This window comes from Ambystoma mexicanum, chromosome 14 (assembly GCF_040938575.1).
Source record: "Ambystoma mexicanum isolate Mex_15411 chromosome 14, UKY_AmexF1_1, whole genome shotgun sequence".
NCBI lineage: Eukaryota > Metazoa > Chordata > Amphibia > Caudata > Ambystomatidae > Ambystoma > Ambystoma mexicanum.
Genome location: NC_090940.1, coordinates 402,896,433 through 402,922,947, shown reverse-complemented (window position 1 = coordinate 402,922,947; position 26,515 = coordinate 402,896,433). Strand labels below are relative to the sequence as shown.

Sequence of the window (26,515 nt, the reverse complement as noted above, 5' to 3'; positions counted from 1 at the left end):
TGCACTTGGGAGAGTAGGAATGAAACCCCTTCAGCGTTTGGCCCCAGTGCTGCGCCTGGGAGAGTAAGACTGGAATCCGTTCAGCGTTTGGCCCCCGTGCTGCGCCTGGGAGAGTAAGACTGGAATCCGTTCAGCATTTGACCCCAGTGCTGTGCCTGGGAGAGTAGGACTGGAATCCCTTCCGCGTTTGGCCGCAGTGCTGAGCCTGGGAGAGTAAGACTGGAATCCGTTCAGCGTTTGACCCCAGTGCTGCACCTGGGAGAGTAGGACTGGAATCCGTTCAGCGTTTCACCCCAGTGCTGCGCCTGGGAGAGTAGGAATGGAATCCGTTCCGCGTTTGACCCCAGTGCTGCACCTGGGAGAATAGGACTGGAATCCGTTCAGCGTTTGACCCCAGTGCTGTGCCTGGGAGAGTAGGACTGAACCCATCCAGCGTTTAACCCCAGTGATGCACCTGGGTGACTAGGACTGAAACCCCATCAGCGTTTGGCCCCAGTGATGCACCTGGGAGACTAGGACTGGAATCCGTTCAGCATTTGGCCCCAGGGCTGCACCTGGGAGAGTAAGACTGGAACTGCTTCAGGGTTTGGTCCCTGTGCTGCACCTGGGAAAGTATGAATGAAACAGTTCGGTGTTTGGGCCCAGTGCTGCGCCTGGGAGAGTAGGAGTGGAATCTGTTCAGCGTTTGGCCCCAGTGCTGCACCTGGGAGAGTAGGACTTGAAACCAGTTCAGCGTTTGACCCCAGTGAGGCACCTGGGAGAGTATGAATGAAACAGTTCAGTGTTTGGCCCCAGTGTTATACCCGGGAGAGCCGGACTAAACCCAGTTCAGCGTTTGGCCCCAATGCTGCGCCTGGGGGAGTAGGACAGGAACCCCTTCAGCGTTTGGCCCCAGTGCTGCGCCTGGTGGAGTAGGACTGAAACCTGTTCATTGTTTAGCCCCAGTGTTGCACCTGGGACAGTAGGACTGAACCCCTTCAGCGTTTGACCCCAGTGATGCATCTCTGGGAGACTAGGACTGAAACCCCTTCAGCGTTTGGTGCCAGTGATGCACCTGGGAGGCTAGGACTGGAATTCGCTCAGCGTTTGACCCCAGTGCTGCACCTGGGAGAGTAAGACTAGAACCCCTTCAGCGTTTGGCCCCTGTGCTGCACCTGGGAGAGTATGAATGAAACAGTTCAGTGTTTGGGCCCAGTGCTGCGCCTGGGAGATTAGGAGTGGAATCTGTTCAGCGTTTGGCCCAGTGCTGCACCTGGGAGAGTAGGACTTGAAACAACTTCAGCATTTGGCCCCAGTGATGCACCTGTGAGAGTATGAATGAAAAAGTTCAGTGTTTGGCCCCAGTGCTATACCCGGGAAAGCAGGACTAAACCCAGTTCAGCATTTGGCCCCAATGCTGCACCTGGGAAGGTAGGACTGAAACCCCGTTCAGCGGTTGGCCCCAGTGCTGCGCCTAGGAGAGTAAGACTGGAATCCGTTCAGCGTTTGACCGCAGTGCTGCACCTGGGAGAGTAGGACTGGAACCCCTTCCGCATTTGGCCCCAGTGCTGCGCGTGGGAGAGTAAGACTGGAATCCTTTCAGCGTTTGACCCCAGCGCTGCACCTGGGAGAGTAGGACAGGTCCGTTCAGCGTTTGACCCCAGTGCTGCGCCTGGGAGAGTAGGACTGGAACCCCTCCAGTGTTTGACCCAAGAGCTGCGCCTGGGAGAGTAGGACTCGAACCCCTTCAGCGTTTGGCCCCAGTGCTGCGCCTGGGGGAGTAGGACTGTAATCTCTTCAGCGTTTGGCCCCAGTGCTGCACCTGGGGGAGTAGGACTGAAACCTGTTCATTGTTTAGCCCAAGTGCTGCGCCTGGGACAGTAGGACTGAACCCCTTCAGCATTTGGCCCCTGTGCAGCACCTGTGAGAGTAAGACTGGAACCCCTTCAGCGTTTGGCCCCTGTGCTGCACCTGGGAGAGTATGAATGAAACAGTTCAGTGTTTGGGCCCAGTGCTGCGCCTGGGAGAGTAGGAGTGGAATCTGTTCAGCGTTTAGCCCCAGTGCTGCACCTGGGAGAGTAAGACTTGAAACCAGTTCAGCGTTTGGCCCCAGTGATGCACCTGGGAGAGTATGAATGAAACAGTTCAGTGTTTGGCCCCAGTGCTATACCCGGGAAAGCAGGACTAAACCCAGTTCAGCATTTGGCCCCAATGCTGCACCTGGGAGGGTAGGACTGAACCAAGTTCATTGTTTGGCCCCGGTGCTGCACCTGGGAGAGGAGGACTTGAACCCAGTTCAGAGTTTGGCCCCAGTGCTGCACCTAGGAGAGTAGGACTGAACTCAGTTCATCGTTTGGCCCCAGTGCTGCACCTGGGAGAGTAGGACTGAACCCATTCAGCGTTTATCCCCAGTGCTATACCTGGGAGAGCAGGACTAAAGCCTGTTCAGCATTTGGCCCCAGTGCTGCAACTGGGAGAGTAGGACTGAACCGAGTTCATCGTTTAGCCCCAGAGCTGCACCTGGGAGAGTAGGACTGAAACCTGTTCAGCGTTTAGCCCCAGTGCTGCACCCGGGAGGGTAGGACTAAACCGAGTTCAGCATTTAGTCCCAGTGCTATACCTGGGAGAGCAGGACTAAAGCCTGTTCAGCATTTGGCCCCAGTGCTGCACAGGGAGAATAGGACGGAAACCCGTTGAGCGGTTGGCCCCAATGCTGCACCTGGGAGAGTAGGACTGGAACCCGTTCAGCGTTTGGCCACAGTGCTGCACCTGGGAGAGTAGGACTGAAACACGTTCAGAGTTTGGCCCCAGTGCTGCACCTGGGAGAGTAGGAATGGAATCCCTTCGGCGTTTGGACCCAGTGCTGCACCTGGGAGAGTAGGACTGAAACCCATTCAGCGTTTGGCCACAGTGCAGCACCTGGTAGAGTAGGACTGAAACTCGTTCAGAGTTTGGCCCCAGTGCGGCACGGGGGAGAATAGGATGGAAACCCGTTCAGCGTTTGGCCCCAGTGCTGCACCTGGGAGAGTAGGACTGGAACCCGTTCAGTGTTTAGCCGTAGTGCTGCACCTGGGAGAGTAGGACTGAAACGCATTCAGAGTTTGGCCCCAGTGCCGCACCTGGGAGAGTAGCACTGGAACCCATTCAGCGTTTAGCCCCAGTGCTATACCTTGGAGAGCAGGACTGAAACCCATTCAGTGTTTAGCCCCAGTGCTGCACCTGGGAGAGTAGGACTGGAACCTGTTCAGTGTTTGGCCTCAGTGCTGCACCTGGGACAGTAGGACTGAACCCTGTTCAGCGTTTGGCCCCTTTGCTACACCGGGGACAGTAGGAATGTAACCGTTCAGCGTTTAGCCCTAGTGCTGCACCTGGGAAAGTAGGACTGAAACCTGCTCAGTGTTTAGCTCAGTGCTACACCTGGGAGAGTAGGACCCGGAACCTGTTCAGTGTTTGACCCCAGTGCTGCACATGGGACAGTAGGACTGTAACCGTTTAGCGTTTAGCCCTAGTGCTGCAACTGGGAGAGTAGGACTGAAACCTGCTCAGTGTTTGGCCCAGTGCTAAACCAGGGAGAGTAGGACTGAAACCCGTTCTGCGTTTGCCCCCAGTGCTGCACCTGGGAGAGTAGGACTGGAACCTGTTCAGTGTTTGGCCCCAGTGCTGCACCTGGGACAATAGGACTGAACCCCGTTCACCGTTTGGCCCCTTTGCTACACCGGGGACAGTAGGATAACCGTTCAGCGTTTAGCCCTAGTGCTGCACCTGGGAGAGTAGGACTGAAACCTGCTCAGTGTTTGGCCCCAGTGCTACACCTGGGAGAGTTGGACTGGAACCTGTTCAGTGTTTGACCCCAATGCTGTACCTGGGACAGTAGGACTGTAACCCATTCTGTGTTTGGCCCCAGTGCTGCACCTTGGGGAGTAGGACTGTAACCGTTCAGTGTTTAGCCGCAGTGCTGCACCTGGCACAGTAGGACTGTAACCCATTCTGAGTTTGGCCCCAGTGCTGCACCAGGGAGAGTAGGACTGGGACCTGTTCAGCATTTAGCCACAGTGCTGCACCTGGGAGACTAGAACTGAAACACGTTCAGTGTTTAGCCCCAGTGCTGCACGGGGGAGAATAGGACGGAAACCCAATCAGCGTTTGGCCCCAGTGCTGCACCTGGGAGAGTAGGACTGAAACACGTTCAGAATTTGGCCCCAGTGCTGCACCTGGGAGAGTAGGACTGGAATCCATTCACCGTTTGGACCCAGTGCTGCACCTGGGAGAGTAGGGCTGAAACCCGTTCAGCGTTTGGCCACAGTGCTGCACCTGGGAGAGTAGGACTGAAACACGTTCAGAGTTTGGCCCCAGTGCTGCACAAGGGAGAATAGGACGGAAACCCGTTCAGCGTTTGGCCCCAGTGTTACACCTGGGAGAGTAGGACTGGAACCCGTTCAGTGTTTAGCCACAGTGCTGCACCTGGGAGAGTAGGACCGAAACACGTTCAGAGTTTGGCCCTAGTTCTGCACCTGGGAGAGTAGCACTGGAACCTGTTCAGTGTTTGGCCCCAGTGCTGCACCTGGGACAGTAGGACTGAAACCCGTTCAGCGTTTGGCCCCTTTGCTACACCGTGGACAGTAGGACTGTAACCGTTCAGCGTTTAGCCCTAGTGCTGCACCTGAGAGAGTAGGACGGAAACCTGCTCGTTGTTTGGCCCAATGCTACACCTAGGAGAGTTGGACTGGAACCTGTTCAGTGTTTGACCCCAGTGCTGCACCTGGGACAGAAGGACTGTAACCGTTCAGCGTTTAGCCCTAGTGCTGCACCTGGGAGAGTAGGACTGAAACCTGCCCAGTGTTTGGCCCATTGCTACACCTGGGAGAGTAGGACTGGAACCTGTTCTGCGTTTAGCCCCAGTGCTGCACCTGGGAGAGTAGGACTGTAACCCGCTCTGCGTTTAGACCCAGTGCTGCACCTGGGACAGTAGGACTGTAACCCGTTCTGCGTTTGGCCACAGTGCTGCACCTGGGAGAGTAGGTCTGGGACCTGTTAAGTGTTTGGCCCCAGTGCTGCACCTTGGACAGTAGGACTGAAACCTGTTCAGCGTTGGGCCCCAGGGCTGCACCTGGCAGAGTAGGACTGAAACCTGCTCAGTGTTTGGCCCCAGTGCTACACCTGGGAGAGTAGGACTGGAACCTGTTCAGTGTTTGACCCCAGTGCTGCACCTGGGACAGAAGGACTGTAGCCCGTTCTGTGTTTGGCCCCAGTGTTGCACCTGGGGGAGTAGGACTGTAACCGGTCAGCCCCAGTGCTGCACCTGGGACAGTAGGACTGTAACCCATTCTGCGTTTGGCCCCAGTGCTACACCTGGGAGAGTAGGACTGGAACCCGTTCAGCATTTAGGCACAGTGCTGCACCTGGGAGAGTAGGACTGAAACACGTTCAGAGTTTGGCCCCAGTGCTGCACCTGGGAGAGTAGCACTGGAACCCATTCTGCGTTTAGCCCCAGTGCTATACCTTGGAGAGCAGGACTGAAACCTGTTCAGTGTTTAGCCCCAGTGCTGCACCTGGGAGAGTAGGACTGGAACCTGTTCAGTGCTTGGCCCCAGTGCTGCACCTGGTAGAGTAGGACTGGAACCTGTTCAGTGTTTGGCCCCAGTGCTGCACCTGGCACAGTAGGACTGTAACCCATTCTGAGTTTGGCCCTAGTGCTGCACCTGGGGGAGTTGGACTGAAACCCATTCAATGTTTAGCCCCAGTGCTGCACCTAGGACAGTAGGACTGTAAACCATTCAGCGTTTGGCCCCAGTGCTGCACCTGGGAGAGTAGGACTGGGACCTGTTCAGCATTTAGCCACAGTGCTGCGCCTGGGAGACTAGGACTGAAACACGTTCGGTGTTTTGCCCCAGTGCTGCACAGGGGAGAATAGGACGGAAACCCATTCAGCGTTTGGCCCCAGTGCTGCACCTGGGAGAGTAGGACTGAAACACGTTCAGAGTTTGGCCCCAATGCTGCACCTGGGAGAGTAGGACTGGAATCCGTTCAGCGTTTGGACACAGTGCTGCACCTGGGAGAGTAGGACTGAAACCTGCCCAGTGTTTGGCCCATTGCTACACCTGGGAGAGTAGGAATGGAACCTGTTCTGCGTTTAGCCCCAGTGCTGCACCTGGGAGAGTAGGACTGTAACCCGCTCTGCGTTTAGACCCAGTGCTGCACCTGGGACAGTAGGACTGTAACCCGTTCTGCGTTTGGCCACAGTGCTGCACCTGGGAGAGTAGGACTGGGACCTGTTAAGTGTTTGGCCCCAGTGCTGCACCTTGGACAGTAGGACTGAAACCTGTTCAGCGTTGGGCCCCAGTGCTGCACCTGGCAGAGTAGGACTGAAACCTGCTCAGTGTTTGGCCCCAGTGCTACACCTGGGAGAGTAGGACTGGAACCTGTTCAGTGTTTGACCCCAGTGCTGCACCTGGGACAGAAGGACTGTAGCCCGTTCTGTGTTTGGCCCCAGTGCTGCACCTGGGGGAGTAGGACTGTAACCGGTCAGCCCCAGTGCTGCACCTGGGACAGTAGGACTGTAACCCATTCTGCGTTTGGCCCCAGTGCTGCACCTGGGAGAGTAGGACTGGAACCCGTTCAGCATTTAGGCACAGTGCTGCACCTGGGAGAGTAGGACTGAAACACGTTCAGAGTTTGGCCCCAGTGCTGCACATGGGAGAGTAGCACTGGAACCCATTCTGCGTTTAGCCCCAGTGCTATACCTTGGAGTGCAGGACTGGAACCTGTTCAGTGCTTGGCCCCAGTGCTGCACCTGGGAGAGTAGGACTGGAACCTGTTCAGTGTTTGGCCCCAGTGCTGCACCTGGCACAGTAGGACTGTAACCCATTCTGAGTTTGGCCCTAGTGCTGCACCCGGGGGAGTTGGACTGAAACCCATTCAATGTTTAGCCCCAGTGCTGCACCTAGGACAGTAGGACTGTAAACCATTCAGCGTTTGGCCCCAGTGCTGCACCTGGGAGAGTAGGACTGGGACCTGTTCAGCATTTAGCCACAGTGCTGCACCTGGGAGACTAGGACTGAAACACGTTCGGTGTTTTGCCCCAGTGCTGCACAGGGGAGAATAGGACGGAAACCCATTCAGCGTTTGGCCCCAGTGCTGCACCTGGGAGAGTAGGACTGAAACACGTTCAGAGTTTGGCCCCAATGCTGCACCTGGGAGAGTAGGACTGGAATCCGTTCAGCGTTTGGACCCAGTGCTGCACCTGGGAGAGTAGGACAGGAACCCGTTCAGCGTTTGGCCACAGTGCTGCACCTGGGAAAGTAGGACTGAAACACGTTCAGAGTTTGGCCCCAGTGCTGCACAAGGGAGAATAGGACGGAAACCCGTTCAGCGTTTGGCCCCAGTGCTACACCTGGGAGAGTAGGACTGGAACCCGTTCAGCGTTTAGCCACAGTGCTGCACCTGGGAGAGTAGGACTGAAACACGTTCAGGGTTTGGCCCTAGTGCTGCACCTGGGAGAGTAGCACTGGAGCCTGTTCAGTGTTTGGCCCCAGTGTTGCACCTGGGACAGTAGGACTGAACCCCGTTCAGCGTTTGGCCCCTTTGCTACACCGTGGACAGCAGGACTGTAACCGTTCAGCGTTTAGCCCTAGTGCTGCACCTGGGAGAGTAGGACGGAAACCTGCTCCGTGTTTGGCCCAGTGCTACACCTGGGAGAGTAGGACTGGAACCTGTTCAGTGTTTGACCCCAGTGCTGTACCTGGGACAGAAGGACTGTAACCGTTCAGCGTTTAGCCCTAGTGCTGCACCTGGGAGAGTAGGACTGAAACCTGCTCAGTGTTTGGCCCATTGCTACACCTGGGAGAGTAGGACTGGAACCTGTTCTGTGTTTAGCCCCAGTGCTGCACCTGGGAGAGTAGGACTGTAACCCGCTCTGCGTTTAGCCCCAGTGCTGCACCTGGGACAGTAGGACTGTAACCCGTTCTGCGTTTGGCCACAGTGCTGCACCTGGGAGAGTAGGACTGGAACCTGTTCAGTGTTTGGACCCAGTGCTGCACCTTGGACAGTAGGACTGAAACCCGTTCAGCGCTGGGCCCCAGTGCTGCACCTGGCAGAGTAGGGCTGAAACCTGCTCAGTGTGTGGCCCCAGTTCTACACCTGGGAGAGTAGGACTGGAACCTGTTCAGTGTTTGACCCCAGTGCTGCACCTGGGACAGTAGGTCTGTAGCCCGTTCTGTGTTTGGCCCCAGTGCTGCACCTGGGGGAGTAGGACTGTAACCGTTCAGCCCCAGTGCTGCACCTGGGACAGTAGGACTGTAACCCATTCTGCGTTTGGCCCCAGTGCTGCACCTGGGAGAGTAGGACTGGAACCCGTTCAGCGTTTAGCCACAATGCTGCACCTGGGAGAGTAGGACTGAACCACGTTCAGCGTTTGGCCCCAGTGCTGCACCTGGGAGAGTAGGACTGTAACCCATTCTGCGTTTGGCCCCAGTGCTGCAGCTGGGAGAGTAGGACTGGAACCCGTTCAGCGTTTAGCCACAGTGCTGCACCTGGGAGAGTAGGACTGAAACATGTTCAGGGTTTGGCCCCAGTGCTGCACCTGGGAGAGTAGCACTGGAACCCATTCAGCGTTTAGCCCCAGTGCTATACCTTGGAGAGCAGGACTGAAACCTGTTCAGTGTTTAGCCCCAGTGTTGCACCTGGGAGAGTAGGACTGGTACCTGTTCAGTGTTTGGCCCCAGTGCTGCACCTGGGACAGTAGGACTGAACCCCGTTCACCGTTTGGCCCCTTTGCTACACCGGGGACAGTAGGATAACCGTTCAGCGTTTAGCCCTAGTGCTGCGCCTGGGAGAATAGAACTGAAACCTGCTCAGTGTTTGGCCTAGTACCTGGGAGAGTAGGACTGGAATCTGCTCAGTGTTTGACCCCAGTGATGCACCTGGGAGAGCAAGAATGCAACCCATTCAGTGTTTGGCCCCAGTGCTGCACCTGGGAGAGTAGGTTTGGAACCATGAGTTGATTCGAAGAAAAAATATGGAACTACGAGGGTTGGCTTCAAATAAGAGTGGAACCCCAGTTTTGGGGGTGGGACGACAGGCACAGTCTCTGATTTCTCTGCTAGCATTTTGGAGAATAAAGGCACAAAGCTTGCTTCAGACAGGAGCCCCAAGCCCTGCTCTTCAAGAGGAGGGGCGCCCGAGCCCCCAGAAGTGATCCTGAGGGCAGGGTGGTTCTGGAGATGGGGCTTGCTTATTCAGTCAGGAGGGTGAGCGACGGCTCTTGTAACAATTCAGCTTCTTATTTGATGTGGGGGTAAGAATTAGACTCCAGGGTTCCCCAAGAAAGTGTGAACTGCCGGCCCCCAACATTGGGGGTGGGGAAGTATTATCTTTGGGAGGAAAGAACGGAGTCTTTAACCTTGCCTGTGAGGCAGGGGGATTAAGACCTCAAGCCAATCATGGTCTTGAAAGAGGCTGAAGGAAACCCCAATCTTACTCTTCAAAGAGTAGAGTGATGCCTAGCAAAGCAGTCTTGAACGGCACAGCGATATACCTGGCGGCTAAACTCCACACCTTTCCAGTCTATCGCACCACCCACAGCAACTCCATCAAACAATTGGAGTCACAGATAGCCCACAAAGAGAAGCCCTGCAAACAGTCTTTCTCCTGCCGCACCCCGACCCTCTGGAACTGTCCTTTGGTAGGTTCAGAACGCCTCCTCCATCTTGCAGGGTCTCAAATTAGTAATAGCGCGGCTCTTCCAAGTTCTACTGCCCCATCGCCAACAGTTCTGCGCCTCTGTGCAAACACGCCATGCCCAATGTTGGCACCCCAGTGGTGGCATTTAAACTGTTGCGTGGTATGCATCCGCGTCCCCAAAATCGAGGAAAGGGGGGCCTTTTTGCTGTATAAAACATGGAGGCCTACCTACCTGAAATCCTAACAAAATGGTTGTATTTTTTTGCATAACGTAGGTCGGCACTAAAAAAGGCTTCGTTCGAAGTAACAAAGCCAAGCGATGGTAAAAGCCATAGGCCCTCGGTCATTCGCCAAGTCTGTTTCTTTGATGTTTTATCTTTTGTTATTGGGTTGGGGCGGACACCTGTGACATGGAGAGTGCTAATGGCCCCCTTCCCTGACAAGTCACATCTCACTGGGAAGGGGCCATAAGCGTTCCAAAGCCCCCCATTCTGCCTCTTCTCCACAGTAAATGGCTGCACCACATGCGCCTAAAACAGTGTAATGCATGCACACTTGCACATTTCATTCAAAAGGTGCTTGTGTAAAACAACCCTGTGATGTGAAGACAAGTAGGACAGTGCACGGAGATGGCTGGTTGTCCTGTGCAGCTAAGACATTTTCAAGCATCAGTGTGTTGTAAATGTTTGCGGACTACAGGGTAATTAAAATGAATGTTAAAAGCATTGAAAGGGAGTGTTTAAAAAAAATGGAGACGAGCATGGGTACAACTTTAAACTAGGAGTGGCACCACGGGGGGGGGAGCGGGGGGTGGCTTCCACTGACAAAGCGCCTCGCTGCTCTCGAGCTAAGTGTGCGCTATACACAGGGAAATAATATGGAACGCATGGAACCACACCTTTCCTAGGGGGGCAGCCTTCAGAACGGGAAGGTACAGTTTTCCTCTTGTGACTCGCTCGCAGCCGTGCTCTCAAGGGATAGGCGAGGATGCTGTCCCCAGACTTCCTTTTGGAGGGCGCGGAACCCCCAGTCGTGCCGTGGGAGATTGGGAAAGAGGTTCCGGCCATTTCTTTGGCAGTGTGTGTACGCAAGGAGGGTCGATTGCGGATGGAGGTTAAAAAACGGAGCCATCCCGAGTACTGCATTTGGGGTTGATGGATATATGGTAGCGGCAAAGATTATTCTTGTTTGTGGTGGGGGCGCTCACCCAGTCCAATGATAGAGGGGTGGGTGGGTGGGGACGCATCAGTCGTGCTCCTGGTTGACTAATGTAATAAAACAACTCTCCCTGTACTCCTCACCCCCCCACCGCCCCCTCCTCTCCCCTCGCCCCCTTTGAGATTTGGTGCATACCCGCATGGGTTGTGTATATGTACTGGCAACCAGCAGACCTTACCTTGTCTCGTCCTCCGTCTCCATGCCTTCGGCCTCAGAGGCGCGCTTGCTATGGACCGAGAGCCTGTTCATTGCTGGCTGCATGCTTGCCCTGCTGCAGTGCCCAGCAGCCGCTGCGGAGATCGGCTATTATCGTCTGGACTCGAGGTTATTCGGGCTGGGGGGAACTGTCCACGGCTCTGGTGCTGAAATCGTCCAGGCTCGCGCATCGCGCTGCGCATGCGCCCACCAGGAGGAAGTACCCTCGCGCAAGTCGAGAGAGGGGGCGTAGCGGGAGCGAGTCGTGCGCAGTTACTATGGCGAAAGACCGAAGGGTACCGAAATTCAGCCAATCACAGGACAGAATGGACATGGGACTCACTCAATCCCATTTATAGTGGGTAATTTACGAATAGCCGTAACCAATCAGAGTGCAGGATGGAAGAGATGCTCTTGTACGGACATGGGCTGTTCTCTTGTCCTGTGCTTCTGTATGTCTAGTGTTTGCCCTGTTTATGTGATTGCCGAGTGATCTTCAAAGCCGCTGCGGGGCGAGTTAGCTCAACGGGTCAGTCAATGGAAACAATATGGTCTCTTCATGAGGTGTCCAATGTCCTTAATGCCTTCAGTCGACCCTGAATCCAACTAATCTCACTTTGCATTCTGGGACTTGCAATTACGCATTTTTCTCAGCGCGATAAGTATGGGTCAGAGCCCAAAAGTCCAAATATGCAAAATGCCTTTAGTTAAAAAGTCAAACTAGTGGAAGGTCCCACAGAGGAGGACGATGGTCCATCTGGTACATATTGGAAGCACTCTGGTTGTTCCTGCCAACAGCGGGCATGCAAGTGATGGCATACTATATATTTTAGGCCAGGGGGCACCGCCATATTTCTATTTGAAGAGCAGATGTGTACCGCGCATTTGGTTCTTGATGCTGGGCCAGAAAAACAAGCATCTGCCTTGAATTAGTCACCAAAGGAATAGCAAAGAGCCCAGATTTCTTCGTTTGTCAGAAATCAAAGTAACATAGGATGGATCTGAGTGTGTTCCCGGGGCAATCAAGACAACGCCGAGCAGCATGGGTTCAATACCCTGTACCGTGCTTAGAGGCTGGAGTCCAGCATTATGAAAGACAATTCCAATCGAACAGACCCCCCTCCACACAAAATGCTTTCTACAAATGATACTAAGCATTCAACCGCACAAGGAAAGAAGTCTGGCCGAATGGTAAGGGATGATTTTAGGGGATAGAAATGTGTACTCCTTTTTGAAACATCAGTGAAAAAGAATACAGAGGGTCTGGAACTGAACCCTCTGTTCAAAAGGTAACCAGGGACATAGAGAGGAGAGAGGAGCTTGTAAGACTACAGGTTACAGGCGTTGGAGAGTTCCCCAGGAACTGCAGGCCATCGAGGGAGAGAGTAGATGGGCAAATATGTAAATAATTAGAATACTACACAGGGCACTGTCTGAGGACTGGTGACATTAAATGACGAAGAGGGTCAAACAAGCAAATATCTGGTACAGAATGCTCAGATAATATCAACAATAGGAGCCTAACTGGCTGATATGTTAAGAAAATTGTTTGTCAAACTCGAAGACTAAGGTCCCGATTCATGGAATTTTTTGCATGGAAAAAAGGGTACTTCTGCAAAACTGCAGGCAAATCCGCATTAGTTGATTCATGGAATTGAATTCTCTGTACTTTTCCTGGACTTGCGTGGAGATCGCGCAGGCTCAACACGTCTCTGCAAGCCGTCGAGGGCCTTGCACGAGACTCCACGCAGAGTGTGGGCATGACTTGCGCAGAGGGCTGGGAAGGGGGCGGCACACCAGAAATGGGGAAGAACTTGTGAAAATGTGGGCGTTCCGAGGGACGGCCTGCAGGCAGTCCCTTGCACGCTCACAATTGCATGGCACGAGATGTATTAAAGGATTCAATCGTGCAACCTCTCGGCTGTGAAATAGCCACTCAAGTCCTTCATAGTATCTGCCACCCGAAGGCAGGCATAAGTACACTTGCGTATAGGATTAGCAGCACATAGGTGGAGTTGTATGTCGGATTTCAGGGTGCGTGTACTCAACGGGGTTCCGATCTAACTAGGGTCCGTGTATGCAGTTTAGCGGGGTGCAGGAAGGGTTTATGGGGGTTCGCATGCAGATTTCTGTTAAGACGGATTTCTGAACTCTGTCCTGGTGGCGCAGAAGTTCAGAAGGCCAACCTAATTACTTGGAACAGGGTAACCTCTGGACAAGCCAGACCAATCAAGGTAGCGATCGCGGCGGTCAAGACTAGGTCTCAAGAGGGGTGAGGGTGACTGAAAGCCCGCAATGAGCACACAAAGCAAGAGCGCTTACAAACTACTTCAAACAGTTGTTATATCAAAAATAGATACACATTTATTTTAAGGCCTTTAAAACAATGACCGTAGCGAGAAAATCACAATATCACAATATTAAACCAACACATACCATATCAACACAATATATATACAAATACACAGTCGCAAGCGTTTAAAGCACGAAATATGTAGTCCACCTGAAAGGAAAGGAAAACAGGCAGTGCGATAACGCTTTAGACTTAGTTCGCCTTCAGAGGCACCTAACTAGATGGAAGTCCGAGCCCTGCGAAGAGTGGAGCCTTGTGCTCAAAGTACCTGCCACGCCGGTGCCAACGGGCAAAAGGGGAAGCTCTTCGGAGGAAGTCAGGCAGTTCGGGTTAGTGCACAGCAGAAGGAGAACAGGTTCCGCAACTCAAGCGCAGCCTCCACAGCGAGCAGAAGCAGAGCGCGAGTACGGCAAAAAGGGTGCTGTTTTTACACAGCAGGGAAAAGCAATGGGATACTGCAGGAGGGCGACCAGATCCTAGCTAAACTACTCACCGGTCCCCGAAGCAAGCAGACCCAGGCTTCTCCACGTTAGTTTCAGCAGCTGGCAGGTTCAGAAGAGCAGGGAACGCCTCGTAGTCGTGTAGAGCAAAAAGACGTCCCAATCGCCGAAACCAGCACAGTTTTGTTGCCGCAGCAGGACAACGGAGCGGCTGTGTGTATTCAAGCCAAATGTACACTCCTCCCTTCAGACCTGGGGACGCCAAGCGTACGAAGCGTGGGAGAGTGACAAGGACTCGAAATACAACACAACCTGGCGGCAGTTGCAGAGCAGGACTCCCTTGTAAGCTGGTCAGTCAACTGGATGGCCCAGAGACACTTCCGAAGGCTTACTTGGCAGGAGATGATGAAGTCGCCGGGAATAGCTGTTCCTGGTATTCCAAAGGTCGAAGCACCAGTACAGGCCTTCTGGTTCGATCCAAGGAGGAAAGGGTTTCACAGGACGACAGCAGTGCAAAGGAGGATTCCTTCAGCGGGTCACCAGCGATTCCTCGGTCCAGCCTCTTGGTTGCAGGATACTTGGCTCCTGTATTCCTTCGTTCGTGAGAACTCAGGAGATCGACCTGGTAGTGGTGTTTCCAGCTCCCTCTTATCCACGGTTCCCTTCGCGCCAAAACGGAGGGGAGCCAATGGGAGATCCGCTCATCAACACACATACCATACGTGGACCAATCACGGACCACGGTGGTCCCAGGCATTCACACCACCCTAGACTCTCTGGCACCCAGGATGTGTATTGGGACCAGACATCCCAGCCCACACCCTGTAGGCACACAAACGACATGTAGAAGCCCGCGAAAGCAACCACGTTTCGCGGGAAAGTACATGCCCAAATAAGGAAGGCCCCGGGTCGCCCGACCTGGGGAAGGTGAAGGGAGTAAGACGGTCAGTGGACAGGACAAAGGAGCCTCGTGGTCTGGCCATTTTGGGAGAGCCAGGCCACCATTTTGGGTTCAGGGCAAAAACGTGCTCAGAACGCCAAAAGGAGGTCAAAATAAACAAAACGATCGCTGCCACCATTCGAGTCCCTGAATGACTTGCACCGATCAAATACCATCCTAAAAGAGTATCTAGGGTCTGTAGAAGGCTAGAGACCCAAGAGAGCTGTAACTTAGCTTACAGTGCCCTCTTGTGTCATGTTGCACTAAAGCCGCAACACGATAAAAGAAACTACGGGAAACAGTGTTCCCCGGTACTGACTGTCTTAAGGGCATGTCAGTTTCCCCGTAAGAAAAGGAGCGAAAGCCCAGGGAAGTGCGGCAGAAGGCTGTACTTCTCTGGCAAAGTCAAGAACAAGGTTAAAAACAATAGCAAAAAGTTTAGGGGTTGCCACATGGAAGGAAAATTCCCTACAATTACGAAATCTTTCCTAACACTCGCCCCTCCCAGACTATGGACAGGGGGAACTAATCCACCCCTGGATGAGTCTCTTGTTCAGGTCGGTAAAACATTCTGGACAACCCATCAGCATTGCTATGTTGGACACCTGGCCTATGCTCAATAGTGAAGTCGAAGCCTTGTAGACTTATGGACCACCTAAGCAACTTTGGATTCTCCCCCTTCATGTTCATTAGCCACTTTAACGGCTTATGGTCAGTCTGCACAGTGAAGTGGGTCCCATAGAGGTAGGGCCTCAGCTTCCTTAGGGCCCACACAACAGAGAAACATTCTTTCTCTACCGTGGACCATCTGAGCTCTCTGTCCTTAAGCTGGCGACTAATAAAACCGATAGGGTGTTCCTTACCCTTCTCATCTACTTGTGATAGTACAGCTCCTATCCCAGTGTCAGAGGCATCCGTCTGCACGATAAAAGGTCTTTGATAATCAGGGGCCCTGAGCACAGGGGCCTGGCACAAGGAGTCTTTTAAGCCATTGAAGGCCTTCTCACACTCGTCGGTCCAAGTTACCTTCTTGGGTTTCTTCGGAGTTGTGAGGGCAGTCAGAGGAGCAGCTATGGTGCCATAGTCTGCCACAAAATTGCGATAATACCCCGTGAGTCCTAAGAAGGCTCTCACTTGGGTTTGCGTAGTGGGGGTAGGCCAGTCTTGTACTGCTTGTACTTTACTGGGTAGAGGCTGTATCCTCCCTCCACCTACTTCATGTCCAAGGTAAACCACTGAGCCTTGTCCAATCTGGCATTTACTAGCCTTTATGGTCAAGTGGGCTTTCTGAAGGGCCTGGAGCACAATCTTGAGGTGTTTCACATGGTCTTCCCAGGTGGCACTGAAAACTGCTATATCGTCCAGATATGCAAGACAGAATTCGTCCAACCCATTCAACACATGATTCACAAGCCTCTGGAAAGTGGCAGGTGCATTCTTCAACCCAAACGGCATTACCCGGAATTGGTAAAGGCCGTCTGGAGTAGAAAATGCTGTCTTCTCCTTGGCATGTTCTGCTAAAGCTATTTGCCAATAGCCAGCAGTGAGGTCAAACGTGCTGAGGTACTTGGAGGCACCCAAAGTATCCACCAGCTCATCTGTTCGAGGCAAGGGGTGTGCATCTGTCTTGGTGACAGCATTCAGAGCCCTGTAATCCACGCAGAGCCTCAATTCAGAAGTGCCTGCTTTTGGAACCAGAACCACAGGACTGGACCAAGGACTACTAGAGGGTTCAATCACCCCAAGGTCTAACATCTTGTTGACCTCGGTCTTAATATAAGACCGTACTTTATCCGACATCCTGTATCCCCTACTTTTGGTAGGTACACTGTCTCCTGTGTCAATGTTATGTTTGCACCAAGGTGTCAAACCAGGGGACTGTGAAAACAGGGGGGAAAACTGCCTAAGCAAACTTTTCACCTCAGCCTGCTGATCAGAAGTCAGGTGAGGGGCCACTCGGACACCCTCAACGGAGCTATCTGAAGGACCGCTTTGGAACAGGTCGGGGAGAGGTTCTGACTCCTCTTCCTCAACATCTGAAGCCAGTAGCAGTGCTGCGATTTCGACTCTTGGGACGAAAGCCTTCAGCCTATTCACGTGAAACACTTTTGGAGCCTGTCCAGGCCTTCCAAGGTCCACTAAATAGTTCACCTCACCCAGGGGCTCCACCACTGTGTAAGGGCCTGACCATTTGTCCTGTAAAGCGCGAGGCCTTATTGGATTCATGATCAGGACTTGCTGACCAGGTGTAAAGTTGATGAGGGAAGCTTTCTGGTCGTACCAATGTTTCACCAGCGCTTGCCCTGCCTTCAATTTATCACTAGCCAAGCCCATCAGAAGTACCATCCGTTTTCTGAGCCCTAGCACATAGTCAACTACATTGGTAGTAACAGGGGGAGTGGGCATCTCCCATCCCTCTTTGACGATGGCTAAGGGTCCCCGTACGGGATGACCGAACAGAAGTTCGAAGGGGCTGAAGCCAACACCCTCCTGTGGTACCTCTCGGTAGGCAAACAGCAAGCATGGTAAAAGAAGATCCCATTTTCTTCTCTGGGGCTCCTCCAGAGCCCCAATCATGCTCTTTAACGTTCTGTTGAAACGTTCCACCAGACCATTGGTCTGGGGGTGATATGCAGAAGAGAACTTGTAGGTGACCCCACATTCTTTCCACATAGCCTGCATATACTTCGACATAAAGTTGCTGCCACGATCTGACACAACTTCTTTAGGGAAGCCAACCCTAGTAAATATGCCGAGTAAAGCTTTTGCAACCGACTTGGCAGTTACAGTTTTCAATGGGATGGCCTCAGGATACCTGGTTGCATGGTCGACCAGCACCAGGATAAACCTATTGCCCGAGGATGTTTGCGGGTCAAGGGGACCAACGATGTCGATCCCTACCCTTTCAAATGGTACCCCCACAACTGGGAGCGGTACCAACGGAGCTTGGATTGTCGCGCCAACCTTACCAGACAACTGGCAGGAGGCGCAACTCCTGCAGTGACTTTCTACTTGCACCCCCATCTTGGGCCAGTAGAAGTGCATGGATAACCTTTGCTTGGTCCTCTTCATACCAAGGTGACCAGCAAGGGGAACTTCATGCGCCAACTGCAGGAGGAAGGGTCTAACAGCAAGGGGAACCACCAACCTCCTATGGTCTCCTTCTGTAGACTCTGTGGGCTCACTATACAGGAGTCCACCTTCCCAATAAATCCTATGCTTCCCGGGAGGTTCACCCTCAAGCTGGGAGCAGGCCTGTCTCCTTAGGCCTTCCAGAGATGGGCACTCACGTTGGCCTTTACTGAATTCGTCCCTATCAGGACCTCCTTCAACTAACAAGTCTTTTAGTTCAGGATGATCGTTGGGGTCGAATACTTCAGGCATCGCCACCTCCTCGTCAGGCCCGGGCGATTGACCAACTTCCTCCACCGCAGTGGTAGGCGAGCTCGGGGGAATATTCTCTTTCCCTCGTCTTGACTTGTAGACTCCTTTCGCCTTGGGTTTCCCCTTCGGCTGGGGCGGCGTATTGGACTTGGCCAATGCTGCCCGTGCTTGAGACCGTGTGTAGGGTCTTTCGGCAGTGTCTCCTACGAGCCCTAAAGCTCTGAGATCATTGCCCAACAAGACCTTTCCCGGGACGTTTCTCTGAATGCTCACTGGAATCCTGACTGCTGTACCATTTAAAGTAAGATTTACAGGGATCACGGGAAACATACGGAGGGGGCCGTCAGCCAACTTAGTGGGCATCAGAGTAGCTCTGGCAACTTCCTCTGAGTCTACCAAGGTAGAATCCACTACAGTTCGACTGCACCCACTAGCCCTAAGAGCTGGAGTATCCACTCCATTGATCAGCACACTGTCTTTAAAGTAGTGCTTGGTATTATCCGGAATCCTAGCATAAGCCTCTGCGACTTTAGGCTCCCAGGAACCCAGGGACACTAAAACTACCTCAGCCTCTATTCCGCTGGGAAATGAGTCTGAGGAGAAGGATGCTCCTGTAATCTCTTCTTCCTCGTAGGAGGAGAAGGCCAGATTAGCGGAGTGGACCCCCAAAGGTCTAACCTTACAACGGGGATCCCCCTTCACATGGTCAGTTGCTCCACAAGAAAAACAAGCCCCAGTGGGTCTGTTTACGTAGGGAGGCTTATTGTAACTAGAGTTCTTTTTTGGAGGCGGACCTCCACTACCCTGTGAGTTCTCTTGTGTCTTACCCTTGTTTTTCTTTTTGTGGCCCTTATGGGAAGAAGATTTAGCAGATTCCCCACCCTCCATATCTTTGGACTTTTTCCCTTCCTCCTGCTTACCAGGATGAGTTTTGTCCTTATGGGACACTCGATGTGACACCCATAAGTCTGCTGCAATGGCCAGCTTCTTAGGATCTATCTCCTTCGAATCGGCCAAATGCTGCTTAAGCTCCGGGGAAGAAGAAGCAAAAATGTGTTCCAGCATGACCAGATTGATCATGCCTTCGAAGGTAGAAACCTTATAACCTTCGACCCAGCCAGTTAAGTTTTTCAAAGATTCAGCGACATAAGATACCCAAGTACCACCTTCCTTTTTCTTATACTCTCGAAAACGCTTTAAATATTGGGCCGGAGTCTTCCCAAACTTTAAAATGAGAGTTTGCTTTAACATTGCGAAATCAGCCCGCTCAGCCTTCGACATTTCCATAATGGCACTGCAGCCAGAATGGGGCAGTCTACTGAGCAACCACGCAATCTTATCAGCATTGTCAACTTCCTGGACCTCGCACGCATACTCAAACGCATTCAGCAAGTCCATAATGTCATTCCTTTCTTCATACACACTGAGCAGATCTTTCGGAAACCGTGGATGAGAGGAAGCCCCAGACCCATGTCTAGGACCCTTGGATCCATTTGCAACCTGAAGCTTGGCCAGTTCCAACTGGTGATCCCTGTCTTTCTGTTTTTCTGCCTGTTCGATTTTTAGTTTGGCTATGCTGAATTCAAGCTCCTGCTGCCTAAACCGCAGCTCTTGCTTCTTGAATTCAAGCATAGCCTCCCCATCAACACTGGCAGAGGAAACATTAGACATTACATCCTCCCTGTCCTCGTGGTCGCGATGGATCAGTGCAGCGGCAGAACCGTCGGTTCTGCCAGTGAGAGCAGCCCCACCACCTTCTGCACTGTCCTCGGAAGTTATAGCGTCAAGCTGCGCTTCTTGCCACGCCACGATTCTCTGGATCATTTCCAATTTTGTGCCTTGAGAGGAAACACCTCTCTCCGCACACATCTTTTTCAGCGTTTCTGATTTGGAAGCATTTAAAGTTAACAAGGTATTTGCTTCCATACTGTTTGATAGGACTATGGCCTTTTTAAAGTTATTTTACAACAAATCACTACGTGTACTGTTTGGAATAACCTGAAATGCCTTAGTTCGAGCGCAACACTGGATACCTTCAGTCGTATCCCACCGCTGTACACCAATTTGTTAAGACGGATTTCTGAACTCTGTCCTGGTGGCGCAGAAGTTCAGAAGGCCAACCTAATTACTTGGAACAGGGTAACCTCTGGACAAGCCAGACCAATCAAGGTAGCGATCGCGGCGGTCAAGACTAGGTCTCAAGAGGGGTGAGGGTGACTGAAAGCCCGCAATGAGCACACAAAGCAAGAGCGCTTACAAACTACTTCAAACAGTTGTTATATCAAAAATAGATACACATTTATTTTAAGGCCTTTAAAACAATGACCGTAGCGAGAAAATCACAATATCACAATATTAAACCAACACATACCATATCAACACAATATATATACAAATACACAGTCGCAAGCGTTTAAAGCACGAAATATGTAGTCCACCTGAAAGGAAAGGAAAACAGGCAGTGCGATAACGCTTTAGACTTAGTTCGCCTTCAGAGGCACCTAACTAGATGGAAGTCCGAGCCCTGCGAAGAGTGGAGCCTTGTGCTCAAAGTACCTGCCACGCCGGTGCCAACGGGCAAAAGGGGAAGCTCTTCGGAGGAAGTCAGGCAGTTCGGGTTAGTGCACAGCAGAAGGAGAACAGGTTCCGCAACTCAAGCGCAGCCTCCACAGCGAGCAGAAGCAGAGCGCGAGTACGGCAAAAAGGGTGCTGTTTTTACACAGCAGGGAAAAGCAATGGGATACTGCAGGAGGGCGACCAGATCCTAGCTAAACTACTCACCGGTCCCCGAAGCAAGCAGACCCAGGCTTCTCCACGTTAGTTTCAGCAGCTGGCAGGTTCAGAAGAGCAGGGAACGCCTCGTAGTCGTGTAGAGCAAAAAGACGTCCCAATCGCCGAAACCAGCACAGTTTTGTTGCCGCAGCAGGACAACGAAGCGGCTGTGTGTATTCAAGCCAAATGTACACTCCTCCCTTCAGACCTGGGGACGCCAAGCGTACGAAGCGTGGGAGAGTGACAAGGACTCGAAATACAACACAACCTGGCGGCAGTTGCAGAGCAGGACTCCCTTGTAAGCTGGTCAGTCAACTGGATGGCCCAGAGACACTTCCGAAGGCTTACTTGGCAGGAGATGATGAAGTCGCCGGGAATAGCTGTTCCTGCTATTCCAAAGGTCGAAGCACCAGTACAGGCCTTCTGGTTCGATCCAAGGAGGAAAGGGTTTCACAGGACGACAGCAGTGCAAAGGAGGATTCCTTCAGCGGGTCACCAGCGATTCCTCGGTCCAGCCTCTTGGTTGCAGGATACTTGGCTCCTGTATTCCTTCGTTCGTGAGAACTCAGGAGATCGACCTGGTAGTGGTGTTTCCAGCTCCCTCTTATCCACGGTTCCCTTCGCGCCAAAACGGAGGGGAGCCAATGGGAGATCCGCTCATCAACACACATACCATACGTGGACCAATCACGGACCACGGTGGTCCCAGGCATTCACACCACCCTAGACTCTCTGGCACCCAGGATGTGTATTGGGACCAGACATCCCAGCCCACATCCTGGAGGCACACAAACGACATGTAGAAGCCCGCGAAAGCAACCACGGTTCGCGGGAAAGTACATGCCCAAATAAGGAAGGCCCCGGGTCGCCCGACCTGGGGAAGGTGAAGGGAGTAAGACGGTCAGTGGACAGGACAAAGGAGCCTCGTGGTCTGGCCATTTTGGGAGAGCCAGGCCACCATTTTGGGTTCAGGGCAAAAACGTGCTCAGAACGCCAAAAGGAGGTCAAAATAAACAAAACGATCGCTGCCACCATTCGAGTCCCTGAATGACTTGCACCGATCAAATACCATCCTAAAAGAGTATCTAGGGTCTGTAGAAGGCTAGAGACCCAAGAGAGCTGTAATTTAGCTTACAGTGCCCTCTTGTGTCATGTTGCACTAAAGCCGCAACACGATAAAAGAAACTACGGGAAACAGTGTTCCCCGGTACTGACTGTCTTAAGGGCATGTCAGTTTCCCCGTAAGAAAAGGAGCGAAAGCCCAGGGAAGTGCGGCAGAAGGCTGTACTTCTCTGGCAAAGTCAAGAACAAGGTTAAAAACAATAGCAAAAAGTTTAGAGGTTGCCACATGGAAGGAAAATTCCCTACAATTACGAAATCTTTCCTAACAATTTCCCGAGTAATTACAGAGTTACAACTTTCTATACGCATGTTTTCTGGGTGCCGGATATAGTTACGGGGGACCCTGCGCAGGGCCCCCAAGATGCAGGCCTGCTTGCAGGGGACCCCACACATTGTTTGAAGCGTGCAAGTATTGGTGCCTGGGAGAGCATGCAAAGGTAGCTGGTCTGGCTGTTTATGCTTTGCGTGTGGGCGTGTTGCGGGCGTTCCGGCCACAATTTAAGATTACGGCTACTTTGCGCAGTAAAATCCATGAATACGCGGGTGCGCATTTTTCATTCTGTGCACAGGTTCACACTGTGTCCTTTTCGGCGTGCTGCCCTTGCAGGATTTCTGAGCACATTTCCATGAATCAGGCCCTAAAGAGCAGATTATCAAAACTTTCATTGGTGCAAGTGTTGACATGCAAAAAGTTGTGCCCTATGCTCAAAAGGCATTTGAATGTGACCATCTTGGATGAACACATTCAAATGCTCTCTTTTTACCCCTTTTGCACATGCACCCATCAATGGAGAGTTTCTGTGAATTTTGAAGAACACCCCTTGTCTACAAACAGAATGCACTTTAAATGCACAAAACAAAGGCGTTCCCCCCTGCGCCTGATTGGAACAGGAACAGGGGGAAGAGCATCGATTGACACAGAGATTCCTGAACCTGTCATGCATTTTTTTGCAAGTGGAACATCAGAAGTATGAACCGCTGCTTTCATACTGGCATTTTTATCCCCCAAACAAGAACAGAAATGCTTCTTTTTTCCATACATTTTATGTCCCATCACTGTGAAATGCGCTCCGAGCACCCACGTGGAAGTTGGGAGCCTGTCACACACTAGTTCCAGGAGTGCACTTCTGACACTAACGTGTGCATGGGGGTTGGACACAGCATCTTTTGTGCAGCTGTTTAGACCCCATTGAAATGCACAAATCACCTTTGGGAATAAGGTGAACCCTGCATTTCGCACAAAAGTGCAAATAAAAACAGGGCATCCTCTGAGTTTTTTTTATTTGTACTTGGTTTCGAGTATCTGGCCCTATGTATTTCAACAAAGGACTGTGGTTCGACGGATGTCTACTGTGGGTGGTCGGAATTGGGGTTTCAAAGACTGGGCAGACCGCTGAAGATGACCACCTCAAAGAGTTAGCATCCAACCAGTGAGGGAAAGTGAACATGAAGGATTAAAAGTGTAAAGAGGGTATCAGGTAATAATGTCCCCATACATAATGTCCCCATACATAATGTCCCTGGGAAAAGTCATTGGCGACATTATATATGGGGACGGGTTGCAGGGATGTCCCCTGCTCCCATTTAAACAAAAAAAAAAACAGGGGTTGCGGCTGTCCCCACCCGGCATGTTCAATGTAACAATGTCTCCACAAAAAACAGCAACTTTTTTGGTCAGGGGACATTATTTGCAGGGACATTATTACATGGAACCGTAAAGAGGTGAGTCCCAGGGTACTCACCACTGGGCATGGTTAAAAACATTGAGTATTTTTACTTCCTTTTTTGACAGCAAACTGGTAGATGGTGTGTTGGGGTTAGGTATATAGGAAAGGGGTACAAGATAGGTGGGGGATGATCATCTTCCCCCTGCATTTTGCAGTAAAAAAGGGGTAACAAATGTGTTATTTTTACCCACTAGCAAAACAATGTACAACATAGAACCTGTCCCCGCTCCCTGTTCATTCGGATAAAAAGAGCTTTGTATCACCTGCATGCATGTAAAGAGTGAAGCCAAAGGAAGCAGTGATGGCTGCAAAAAGTTGAATATAAAGGTTGAAAAGAACAGGAGAGTATGACCAGCCCTGAAGGACACCACATGTACTGGGGCAAGAAAAGGAAAGAAAAGACAGAAGAGAAACGGATTGGGAGCAACGCAGCAGGAAAGAAGACAGCCAGCTGATTGCGGCCCTTTCAATGCTTTGTGAGGAGTTGCAGCGTCTGAAGGGGATGATGGCATGGTCCAAGGTGTCAAATACAGCAGCCAAGTCATGCATGATAAGATCAATGATCCTCCCTCCCCAAGTCAGTCACCATCCAGATGTTATCCAGGGCAGGGAGAAAACACGTCTTGGTTCCCCAACGGTGACAAAATCCATCCCAGAAACAATGAAGAACGGTGTAGCTCTCAACATGGACCTGGAGCTGTGACACAACAGCGCTCTCAAGGCATTTTATAGGAATGAACAGCAGAGCGATGGAACACACAATGGGAGAAACAAAGGGATGCAAGAAGGGTTTCTTAAGAAAAGGAGAACCAGTAGCAATTTTTATGGGAGATATTGAGCATGACTGCATTTTTTAATCTGCCAAGAAACATAAGTATCCACACCATTATAATAAAGAAGACAACTTGTATTTCTGCCTTTCAAAGCCTGTTGATACGATTTGTTGATGTGCATATGGTATTTATAGGCTTACGTGTTAATTTAAGTGAAATCTCTCAAGTGACCCTGATTTGCAGAGCCAAATCCTCACTCTACAAGAGTCAGTCACAGAGCTCCCCTCTCCCTGCCTCGGTCATCCAAACAGCCTTCCTGATCGCCGCCATCGTGGAGCAGGAGCGCTCCACCGCGGAGGCCTGAAAATCAGACGTTATCCTTATAGATGCTGCCTTTAAAACTACATTAGGCTGGTAACCACGGTTAAAACTACGATCTGCACAACCAACAAAGTGTCCTACTTGGTGGATGTTGGAGACAGAATTGCACTGGTTTTGGGAAATATTTGCACCTGGACCGCCGATGGTGGTCCTGGGGGAAATTCACTGTCTCAGAATTTTGGGGAATGCGATGCCCCCTGGTTTCTTCGTGCAATTACCTGCACCAAGAGAATAATACTGAGACTGGAAGTTTCAGTGCACGACAGGACCTTGTTATATGGCTGACTGATTTGGTCAAGCTGGCGTCCCAGAAAAAGTGGTCACCAGTACGCAGAATGCTTGTGCTGACACCATGGAGATGATGCATGGACGCAGAAGCTGGTGAGCCATCACAGAACTCTCTGGTTCCCCTGCCTCTTATCTCCACCCTCCCATCCCCACCGCTGCCCCTCATCCTCCTTTACCTGCCACACAGTCTCTTCCCCCCCTCATTAGTCATTTCGGAACTCCCTTTATATCTTTCCTACGCTCTGCTGATCTATTGTCTATACTCTTGAGGGCTTAGAAATGCATTGACTTTATCAAAGTTCAAAATATGTTTATTCGATACAAAATCCATCAGACAAGCACAGAATACACACAGCAGAAATCAGCAACAGATTACAAAAAACAGCTAAAGAACAGAAAACTCTGCAACATTAAAATACAATATTCATAAAAATCAATTATATCCTTTATTTATTATTCTCTATAGACTCGGCTTTGTTAACTGGTTTAATATCTGTCTAATCCTGTAGTAAAATCAGTTTTGGGAACAAAATAAACTCTCTTACAATGACCTAGAAAACTGGCCCACGCTTGTCTATCTGGTTGGCCCATCGAGCCCTGCCCAATTGCTCTAAGCATTGCCCCTGACTTCCAGGAGTGATGGGGCACAGAGATCTACCATTACACAGCACATGTAAGGGACAGAGGGTCTGATGAACCGGTGCAGAGGCTCGGGTCGAGGGGCACATTTGGAGTCAGGTAGAAGAAGCAGTGATGCCAATATGGGCACAGGGTGTCCGTCGCAGAGGCACAAGCAGAACCAGGGGTGTTGCTAGGTCTGGAAAAGATATCTGGGGCTACGCTAATGTCAGGCCAGTCGGGATTCGGGGCTAGTTAGACTTTTGGTTGTGTCCCCAAAGCTTCTATCCGGGGCTACAACCAAAAGACCCGGGGCTATAGCCCCCTCACCCCCCCCCCCCAGCAACATCTCTGTGCAGAGTGAACATGGATGTCTGGCCAACAAGGACCCAGGGGTGGCATCTGTGTGTAACCTGAAGGTCATGGCAGATCCACTCAGCCTTTCATCCTTCTGAGGTATCATTGAGTTCAGCTGGATTGCTAGTTCTCACAGTGTTCTCAGACTTACGTTGTGAAGCTCTAGAAAAGCAAGCAGTTACTATTATGACTTCCGGACAGGGGCTCTATGTCCTTTCATCGCCAGGTATTTCAAAGCCTGCATTTTAAACATGTATAATATAACGAAAAAGTTCATGGAATTTATTTTA

The 26,515-nt window shown here is 51.6% G+C and overlaps 1 protein-coding gene across 2 annotated transcripts in view; it reads right to left on the bottom strand.

The window, feature by feature from the left end:
• Positions 1 to 11,285, bottom strand: part of DISP2 (dispatched RND transporter family member 2) — a 727,615-nt gene extending 716,330 nt beyond the window's left edge. For both annotated transcript variants that reach the window (XM_069637532.1, XM_069637533.1), the window contains exon 1: positions 11,054 to 11,285. In XM_069637532.1, coding sequence (XP_069493633.1) covers positions 11,054 to 11,136 — 83 coding nt within the window. In that variant the 5' untranslated portion in view covers positions 11,137 to 11,285. The remainder of the gene's footprint in view (positions 1 to 11,053) is intronic.
• Between the last annotated feature and the right edge of the window lie 15,230 nt (positions 11,286 to 26,515).